The sequence below is a fragment of the Grammomys surdaster genome, unplaced genomic scaffold, assembly GCF_004785775.1.
Source record: "Grammomys surdaster isolate TR1022 unplaced genomic scaffold, NIH_TR_1.0 186, whole genome shotgun sequence".
Taxonomy (NCBI): domain Eukaryota; kingdom Metazoa; phylum Chordata; class Mammalia; order Rodentia; family Muridae; genus Grammomys; species Grammomys surdaster.
Genome location: NW_021604631.1, coordinates 2,630,218 through 2,640,919, shown reverse-complemented (window position 1 = coordinate 2,640,919; position 10,702 = coordinate 2,630,218). Strand labels below are relative to the sequence as shown.

General features: G+C 45.3%; 1 protein-coding gene across 1 annotated transcript in view; it reads left to right on the top strand.

The window, feature by feature from the left end:
- Slc13a4 (solute carrier family 13 member 4) overlaps window positions 1-10,702 on the top strand; it is a 42,023-nt gene that overhangs the window by 24,451 nt on the left and 6,870 nt on the right. The window contains 8 exon segments of the mRNA XM_028768416.1: window positions 1,006-1,045; window positions 1,990-2,070; window positions 4,979-5,166; window positions 5,994-6,113; window positions 7,375-7,476; window positions 9,070-9,171; window positions 9,888-9,985; window positions 10,569-10,696. Of these exon segments, the coding sequence (XP_028624249.1) occupies window positions 1,006-1,045; window positions 1,990-2,070; window positions 4,979-5,166; window positions 5,994-6,113; window positions 7,375-7,476; window positions 9,070-9,171; window positions 9,888-9,985; window positions 10,569-10,696 (859 nt within the window).

The window sequence follows — 10,702 nt, the reverse complement described above, 5'->3', positions numbered from 1 at the left end:
ATACACATACATGGTGTTTAAGGGTATTCCATGGTGAATACAACACATTTTATTTTTTTTAAAGATTTATTTATTTATTATATATGAATACACTGTAGCTGTCTTCAGACACACCAGAAGAGGGCATCAGATCTCATTACAGATGGTTGTGAGCCACCATGTGGTTGCTGGGATTTGAACTCAGGACCTCTGGAAGTGCAGTCAGTGCTCTTAACCACTGAGCCATCTCTCCAGCCCAGAATACAACACATTTTAAAGTTGTATTTTTCAATGGTTCTTTGTAATTTGTCCTTTTAAATAGAAAAAAAAATGAAGAGCTCATATCGAATGAACTCAACCTATAGAGCTGGACAGACACAGAGAGGGACAGACACAGAGAGGACCCAGCAGGAAATGTTTTCATCCTCGGCTTCCTACCGTCTTCCATGGTTACCCTGTTCTTTCTGCCCTCCACCTTTGCTGGTATCTCAGGCAGAAGCCACACCTCCCTGAGTCACTGACCCAAAATTCTTCCCCATCATGTTTTCTTCCTTGCCTGTCCCTTCTGCTGCTGTCACCTTAGATAAGCATGCCCCTTATTTCTGTTTCTAGACAATGGCCTTCTTGAGTCAAGTAGTAAGGACGCCATCAGGGTACAGGTTCTCCAAGGAGACAGTGGGAGACCCCTGTGTACCCACTTCTGACATTCCATTGCTAAGTAAAGATGTAAAGAGATGCTGGTGGCTTGATTCTGTTATGAGGGTTGACAGTGTCATAGGAACGAAGTCTATTGTAAGGGCCTTCCATGTTTCAAATGAAGCTGCCACTCCATCCTTGGGAGGAAGCAAGCCCCTGGTCTCGAATCTCAGGAGTCAGGGAAGACTAGGGGAAAACTGGTCCTCTTTGTGGGGTAGACAACTTGAGTATAAGATTAAGATCTTTATACCAGACACTCAACATGAGGAAGAGCATCCCTCTCACCAAGCATGGCCAATCTGTTTCTCTGTTTCTTTTGCTTGTTTTCAGCACATCGGCTGCAGACTTCACTTCTCTGATGCAGAACAAGGTATGTATGACCTTGGCTTCTCCCATCCAGGGCTTTGAGATCACCCGGAACTCCCTCAAGATAACTCACGCACCAAGATGCCTGGTAGCTTTTCCTACAGGCCTGCAACCTCAGTGGATTGACAGTGGAGAGGCAGTCAACCAGACTGGACATAAGAAGAGCCATTGGGGCTCCTGACAAGGGCATGGTGGTTCTGAACCATAGCTCTGAGTCCTGGGTAGCTAAAGAAGACAATATAATTTAAATAAGTAAAATACAAGTTAACCGTTTTTATAGAAACCAAAAATTCAGATATCTCAATTTCAAGAGCCACATGTTTAAGCTTGGGATTTTAGTCCTCTGTCTGGGAATTCCATTTGTAAAATCTTAATATTTAAGAGAGGAGGGTTTACCTGTATATTATGATTAAATCCCACCCTTTCTCCCTAAAGGTTTTACATCTTTTCCCAAGAAGTATAAATGGTCAATTAAACTGTACGGTTTTTTTTAACTTATGTGCATGTATGTATATGTCTGGCATGTGCGTGTGTGTGTGTGTGTGTGTGTGTGTCTGCGTGTATGTGTACATAAGTGCAGAGATCTGCAAAGTCCAGAAGAAGGTTTTGGATCCCCTAGAACTGGATTTCATTGTGGTAGATTATTTCTAACATTTCGTGTTTTTAAGAAGTAATGGAGTTGTTCATCTTTTTCAACTTCCAGAAAGCTAGTCTTACCTATAAGGACAAAGTGATGATTGCTAGGTTTCAGGGCTTCTTCCCCCAGGCTGGATGGAAGCTGTAAAGATGGGGCCTAACCCTATATAGGGGTGCTCTCAGGAATGTGCTCCAAGTCCTCTGAGTCCCATAGTAGCAAGACCTAGGGTAGTCCTGGGACACTTAAGTGGTACCTCTCCAGGTACTTGGACCACATCCTCTTCCTAACAGTGATGGCTTTTGTCCCAGCAGAATCTGAATGGTGTGCCCATGGTCACCAAATCCATCAAAAGAGCAAACCAACAGCAACAGAAGAAGCAGCAGCCATCACAGGTAACTGAACTCTGTATGAAATAACTTATGCTTCCTAAAGGTACTGGCCCTGATGCTGTCAAGGCCTCTGGCTAGTGAGCTTATTAGCAGGCTCAGTAGACATCAGCAAGAGCCAAGATGTGCCAGTCCCTGGGTCACAGGTTTTTCAACTGGAAATGCTTAGGTTGGTAGATCTAAAGTTCAAATGATTCTCTGAAGGCATTTCAATGGCACTATAAATACTTTTTTATTACATTTAGTGTGTTTGTGTGTGTGTGTGCTCACAGGAGTATGCAGGTACCAATGTGGAGGTCAGAGGTCAACTTTCAGGAGTCAGTTCTCTCCTTCTACCATGTAGGTTCCAGGGATTCAACTCAGGTTGCTAGGCTGTGAGACAAGTTCCCTAACCACTGATCCACCTTACCAGTCCCCACTGCAAACACTTTCTTTAGTGTCTGAGATTATAAGCACACTTGCTTGCCTGGACAAATGAATCCTTCCTGTTGCTAAACACTAAAACAAAATGCAGAAATACAGCGGATGTTGAGGCTGCTCTGAAACGGCTCCAGTCGCCTGGGGCCCTTGGTTTCAGATTGTTTTGAGCCATTATCCGTCTCAGCTGTCTCATGTCCTTCACCATCACCATTATTAATAAGTGTCACCATTTATGGAATGTTTATTCCATGAACATGAACATGTACTAAGCACAGCACTAAGCACTTGTTCCATCATCCTGGCTCAACAAGGTAGTGATTTTGAACTTCATCCTTGCAATTGACGTAGAGCTGGAAAGTATAGCATCTAGATTCCAATGCAGTCCCCTGAGCACTCGTAGCTGAACCTAAGCTGGTAGACAAAATAGGAGCCAGTGAAAAGCTGCAGTTGGATCATGAATTCAGGTTCAGTATAATTTTCATTAGAAGAAAAGATCAAGCCTGAAAATCGAAGTGGTCCTTTCCAGCTCGAGCAAACAGTGAATCTTTCAGTGGTTAGAAATGCCTGAGTCTTATTTTGGCCCTCGGAGGAAGACAGACAATAGTTAAGGTCCATCAGAAGCATAGAAAGATGACTTTTCCCATCACTGTTCTTATGACTTGGCCTTGGCTTGCACCAGGCTTGTCCAAATCTGGCATGGTTGGGCCTGCCTGGAGTCCCAGCACTTGGAAAGTAGTAGCAACAAGAAATTTAAGGCCAAACTTAGTTACATGGTGATTCTGAGACCATGTTGGACTAATTGAGACCATGGGGAGGACAGAGAACACCAGTTTAATAATGAAGAGAATTAGTGAAGGAGTGAGGGAAGCCAGATTGGGTGGGATGGGGTGAGAGACCTTCTTCTTTAGTCCATTCATTGAGGCAATGAACAGACTGAGCAAGCAAGCAAGACTGAGGAGACGGTGCCAAGGCCAAGGCTTATATGCAAAAAGGGTGAGTGAAAGCCAACACATAAGAAAGAGAATGAGGTGGGATGGGAGAGATCCTGTGTATCATCTTTTCATGAAAGCTAGCCTCTTCTGTAACTGAAGGGTTGTTTGGTTTTGTTTTCTGCAGTGCTGGATAGCAAACCCAAGGCCCTGCACATGCTAACCAAGTGCTCTAGCACTGAGAAACATCCCCATCCCAAACTCAGTTTGAATCCTTTTCCCCAAGAGACTGCCGTTCCACCTCCATATAAAACTAACTATCTGGGGCTGGAGAGATGGCTCTGCAGTGAGGAGCACTTGCTGTTCTTGCAGAGGTTCAATTCACAACACCCACAAGGTGCCTCACAACTGAGTATAACAACTCTAGGGGATTGAACAGCCTCTCCTGGCCTCCTGGGAGGACTGATGCACATGGTACACACACACACACACACACACCTACACACACACACATTAAATAAATAAACCAACACATTAAGTGAATAATAAACAAACATTTAATAAAAACTCAAAATAATAAGCATCTTCTGTTGCCTTAAAAGCCACATGGGGTGCTACTAGAGTTTGTGTGAGAAACAAACAATGCTGTCCATATTAGTATCAGTAACACCAAAAATCCTTGCAAGCCAGGAGTAGTGGCATATACCTGAGATCCTAGCACTTGGGAGGTAGAGATCCTAGCACTTGGGGATGATGTGTCCAAGGTTATCCTCAACTACATGGCAAATTTGAAGCTAACTGGATTTCCTTCAGACCTGTCTCCAAAAAAGAACAAAAGAAAAATCTCATAACAGTTCATCGTGTCTAAACAATGTTTTCATTTTTATTTATTTTTTTATTTATATGAGTACACTGCAGGTGTCTTCAGACACATACTAGAAGAGTACATCAGATCCCATTACAGATGGTCGTGAGCCACCATGTGGTTGCTGGGAATTGAACTCAGGACCTCTGGCAGAGCAGTCAGTGCTCTTAACCACTGAGCCGTCTCTCCTCCAGCCCAATGTTTTCATTTTTATGTATATATGTGAGTGTCTACATGTATATATGTGGACCACATGCATGTTTGTTGCCCACAGGGGCCAGAAGAGGGCATCAGATCCCCTGAAACTGAAGTTACTAGTGGTTGTGAGCCACCTGATATATGTGCTGTGAACTGAACCCAGGTCCTTTGGAAAGCTGTCAATGCTCCTAACCTGTAAGCCAAATGGTTTACAGCCCAGTGACACACCATTCTCAAAGAAGGCCAGGAAGCCATCCAAGTGTCTTGTGTATATTAGTTCCTTTGCCCTGCACTACTGTGTGGCTGAGGAAATGTGATGTTGCTGAAGAAGCTGAAGCTCAGAAGCAGGCTTAGTTAGCACAGGAGGGTTGGGGCTTTACCTGTCTGATGCTGAAGCTTACTTACTACCTGTCCACTGAACCAGTGTGTGTCCTACCCCTCTGGCCTCATGTGCCAGACAGCCCCATGCTGACTATGGAATTCACTGATTTTCCTTTGGTAGGAAAAACCAGGAATCCAGACCCCCAGCTCCAAGAACCAAGAACTGAACAAGAAGAAGTACAGATCCCACCATGACCAAATGATCTGCAAGTGCCTCTCTCTGAGCATATCTTATGCTGCCACCATTGGCGGCCTGACCACCGTCATAGGCACCTCCACCAGCCTCATTTTCTTAGAGCATTTCAACAAGTAAGTAATTCACTCTGTCACCAAGTACCAAGTGAGCAACCTCTATTGGTGACTGGGCCAGAACGGGACTGGGTGCTGGGGACATGGCAGGAGCCAGGGCAGAGAGGCTCTAGTGGAAGAAGTAAGTCAAGCACAGGATTCTGCTCAGAGAGCTCATTCATCCACAGAGATTCTCCCCAAAGAGGGGGTGCCAGTGGGGTCACCTGGGTGGTCAGGCAGGGTAAACTAGATAGAAGCTTTCCAAAGAACCTACTGGAGTGAGAGGGGTCTGAGGCTCGAGAATAGGGCACTTAGAAGAAATGGCAGGGCAAAGGACACCAGGGAGGGAGAGGGACAGATGACAGAGGGCTGGCAAGACCCACACAGAGCTTGAACAGCACCCAAAAGAAAGGTCATGAGACACATTCAAGGAATTTGAAGTAAGGGGTGAGGAGATCATAGCTATAGGTAGCAGGAGGGGGATTTAGAAAGAGAGCTCTTTGTGGCCTTTGGATAGAGTACCAGTGAGGAGGAGGAGGAAGGGGGGGAGGAGAAGGAGGAGGGGGGAGGAGAAGGAGGAGGGGGAGAGGAGGAAGAGGAGGAGGAGAAGGAGGGAGAGGAGAAGGAGGAGGGGGAGGAAGAGGAGGAAGAGGAGGAGGAAGAGAAGGAGGAAGAGGAACAGAGGTGCATCTGTACAGTTGAGGCTGCATGATTCTAAATAATGTAGTTTCCTCTGCCCTCTGCCCTGCTGCGTGTCTTCTGAAGGCGTTCTTGGCTATCCCCTCCCCCCAAATATCATGTGGAAGTATCGTCCGCTCCTTACTCCTGACCCGGTCTTTACCCTCCAGCCAGTATCCGGCAGCAGAGGTGGTGAACTTCGGAACCTGGTTTCTCTTCAGCTTCCCAATCTCTCTCATCATGCTGGTGGTCAGCTGGTTCTGGATGCACTGGCTCTTCCTGGGCTGCAAGTGAGTATCAGGGCCCTGCTGGCAAAGCACCAAGGTTCTCCCAAAGGCTCAAGTGGGAAGGCTCTGATCAAAGTCGCATGCCCAGAACCAACAAACAGTCTGCACTTTGGGTATGAAGGGGACACAACTGGAAGCTGGACATGGTCTCTCCTGGAGACTTGACTATTTCATGAATTCTGCACTTCTCTCTCTGCACAATGAGGTGTTCTTAATTCTAGCCTCTTGGCTAGCAGACCTGTCTGATTTATAGAAAGCCTGGAGAGTGTCTGGTGTAGCTTCATTGCCCTCAAATCAAACAGAGTAACCCAAAGTGCTCTTAGAAACATGATTCTAAGTAAAGCTGCCCTAGGTTTAGTTCTATAGACAGTGGTGGTTTCTGCTTAACAGATCGTATGGAATGTGCTCATATCTCCCAAAATGATAAGTTGAATATGACCCTTGTGATATTATTTCTAATATTAAGCTGCTTAGTAAGCCTTTTCTTAATAACCATCAGTCTACTCTAAATTTGATCAACCTCAAATGCCAAAGGGGAAAATACATATGTTGTTGTGGTAGTAAGTTGCTTAGGGAACCCATCACTCTGCTGGCCAAGGAATGTTTTCTTTCTAGTCAGCTTACTGTCAAACCAATGATGGCTGCACACAGAGGCCAATATTATAATATAAAACCAGCTCCTGGGCTGGAGAGATGGCTCAGTGGTTAAGAGCACTGACTGCACTTCCAGAGGTTCTGAGTTCAAATCCCAGCAACCACATGGTGGCTCACAACCATCTGTAATGAGATCTGATGCCCTCTTCTGGTGTGTCTGAAGACAGCTACAGTGTACTCGTATATAATAAATAAATAAATCTTTAAAAAAAAAAAAAAAACCAGCTCCTACTTTTACCCCAGACAAGCCTTGTCTCTAGACAAATAAATGTATGCACACATATACTCATGCATACACACACACATATCCTTCAACACTCAGACTCCACTCATATATAAGACAGTTGTGTGGAAGTACTTAAACATAAATACCCAGTTACACATCTGCAACATGTAATTGCATACTGACACACCCAAGCCATGTCCAAACGGACATAACCAAAGGCCAGGGGAAGGTCTAAGAGGGGCTGGGTAACTAAGGGGACAGAAGCTGTACAGACAGGAGGAGGGGCAGTGTGCACGTGAGGAGGACAAAATGACAACAGCAAGAGAGGAGTGTGTATGTGGCCTCGGTGCATGTTTTACTTTTATGCGTGTTCTCCCTTGCTAGCTTTAAAGAGACATGCTCGCTGAGCAAGAAGAAGAAGACCAGGAGGGAGGAGCTGTCAGAGAAGAGGATTCGGGAGGAATATGAAAAGCTGGGAGACATTAGGTAAGAGCTACACCATGCCCCTTTCCCTGATCCAATGAAACAGTGAAGGGAGCTAGTGGCATTGTCCCTAGAGTCCCCCACATTGACAGATTTTTCCAGAACTCTGAATCTAAGCATTCAGAAGGTACTATTTAATGTCAGAGCCATGCTGGCCCAGATTACAATGGCCCCTTTCTTCTATCTCCAGAATCCAAGGTATGGGTGGAACATCTACTGGGGCAACTAGAGAAAAGTCAACAGAAAACAAGCACAGCCACTCATGGAACATGCTAGATTCCTTACAAAGCAAGGCTCCTGCATCTCCCAAATGAGCCAGAGATCCAGCTATCATTCCCAGGGAGCCGGGGGCCTTGGTGCTATATTTAGAGCATGAAACAACATCAAATACAGACTTACAGACATGAGAACCAAGACATTACTGACAATCTCAGACACTTCCATTGGTAGTCCCACAGTGCCCCAGTACACCTTCTATCTAATGCTCTGTTTCCTCTCTCAGAGTGCTCCCTATCCAGAACTTTAAGTAAGACAAAAATGACATTCATAAGCTATAGGAAAGTATAAGGAAAAAGTAAAATGGCAAAATTATATCCTAGTGTTAATTGTTAGCATTATATACTCCTTCCCATGTTGTATGTGCATGTGGTGTGTGTGTGTGTGTATGTGTGTGTGTGTGTGAGAGAGAGAGAGAGAGAGAGAGAGAGAGAGAGAGAGAGAGAGAGAGAGAGAGAGATTATGGGATTAAGCTAGGCTGGGTTTATAATCCTGGTTAACTCCAAAGCTGAGGCAGAAGGGTAAGTTCAAGATCATATTGGACAACTTAAGACTATTTGAATTAAAGTCAAAGGGAGAGATAGGGATGTTAATTTAGTGGTAGAGCATTTGCTGAGCTTGCACAAAGCCCTTCAATCCTCAGTACCACAGGATGTGCATATTATAAATATATGTATGTATGTATGTATGTATGTATGTATGTATGTATAATGAATATATTTTTATAAGGTTCACACTGTACCTAGTTTTAGATCCTGTCTATTTTTCTCTTACCTTCTGCTCTGATTATGTCCCCATATCACTGATTTTGCTGTAGAATGACTATTAGTGGTTGGATCTCATTTTAACAGTTACACCAAACTGTATTAATTGTCATGGACTCTCATTGGATAAGCAACAACACAGTTATTCCCATTCTTAATAGGTAATAATTCACTCTACATTGCCAGTTCTTGTCTCAGGTGACAGGAACAACCAAATCTAAGATATATAGTAAATTGTTGACATCATTGGTTGGTAGCAGTCTGTGCTCCCACAGGTAGATTCTGAGGGTGCTCACTGCCCGGCACTCTCTGGAGAGGCTAAGATTAAGCCGTTTTATTCATGCTGCTGCTGTGATTTCTCCACCCCACCTACATTTTTCCAGGATTCTGTCTCTAACATTCCTTTGAGTTCTTTCCTAATTCACTGCCAGCCATTCTAGTGCTTAAGGGACGACTGAGTTTTATGTCACTGGTGGTCTGATAGGAGCTTCCAGAAGCCATGTGAAACGCTGTAAGTTCTCAGCTCCTGAGTGGGTCTTTCTGCTACTTTTGACAGCTACCCTGAAATGGTGACTGCATTTTTCTTCATCCTGATGACGGTGCTGTGGTTTACCAGGGAGCCTGGCTTTGTCCCTGGCTGGGATTCTTTCTTTGAAAAGTAAGTGTTAGAGTCTCCTCCTGAAGCCCACCCTCGCTCACTCCTCAAACTGTAACCATGGGTTACACAAACCTAGGGAGCGTTTTGTCCTGAAAAATCCATTCTTTCTAGGGAAGCGGCAGCATGGATGGGGCCAGCAGAAAGCGTAGTGTTGGTAGTCTCTGTCTGGGGTTGGAACCAGGGGCTGCCATTTACCAGCCATGCGACCTTAGTCATCTTACATAAGCACTGGGAGCCTCACCTAGTTCCTAGGATGCTAAGAGCATGAAGGAATAACAACTATAAAGTACCAGCTATAATGGGACTGTGGCCTTGGGGTCTGAGGCCTGTGGAAGAAGAAGTCACCAGGCGAGGTACACATAGGTTCTCAGGTTCCCACTGTGGATTCATAAGCTCCCCCAGCACCAATGGTGGCGTGTGTGGTCCTCTCAGGAGAGAAAGCCATGTTCTGTTATTATCTAAACAACTCTGAACAATCCCAAAACTCAAGAACTACCTGGCAATTTTACACTAAGACTCCCTTAGGGAGGCTGTCCCCAGACAGTAATCCTGTCCACGAGTCTGCCAGAGCATAGGCCAACAACTGGCAAAAGTTGCTGTCACTGCTGGACTGTGTCGTGTGTAGAGGTGCTGTGTCCCTACAACCTGTCCTGAGACAGTGTCATTCTCGAGGATTCCCACTTCTCTTCCTTCTGCCATGTGTATCTCTTTGTTAGGAAAGGCTACCGCACTGACGCCACAGTCTCTGTATTCCTCGGCTTCCTGCTCTTCCTCATTCCAGCGAAGAAGCCCTGCTTTGGGAAAAAGAGTGCCGGTGAGACCCGTGAACACTTTGTGCTTGTAAACAAGATGGAGTTGGGGGCATCCTGACTCTCAGTCTGATTCTTTCACAGGATTCTTTTCTTCATAGAGGGCTCATGGCAGAGGAGCTGATGTCAAGGGACAAAGTTGGGCGGAGTGGCTTTAGTCAAAGACTCTCAAGTCGGAATTTTCAAAAGACACTTTCCAAGGCCCTTCAGACTCCAACCCAAATAGAGCTAGCTCCCAAGCCCTGCGATTTACCTGTTAGCTAGACCCTTCCTTACAAATCATACCTCTAGGGACAGTGGTGCTCAACTGTGGGTCTTGACCCTTTTTTGGGGTCAAATGATCTCAACCCTCTTGGGGGCAAATGATCCTTTCACAAGGCTTGCCTAAGACCATCTACATATCAGATATTTGCATTATGACTCATAACAGTAGTGAAATTACAGTTATGAAGCAGTAAGAAATATAATTTTATGGTTGGGGGTCAGCACAACATGAGGAACTGCTTCAAGGGGTCACAGCATGAGGAAGGTTGAGAACCTCTGCTCTAGGGGCTTCTCTGACACCATTTCTTTCTCTCTGTGATGCAGGGAGAACAGGCCAGGACACCTCCAAGGGGATAGAGCCCATCATCACGTGGAAGGACTTCCAGAAAACTATGCCCTGGGAGATTGTCATCCTGGTGGGAGGAGGCTACGCCCTGGCTTCTGGCAGCAAGGTAACT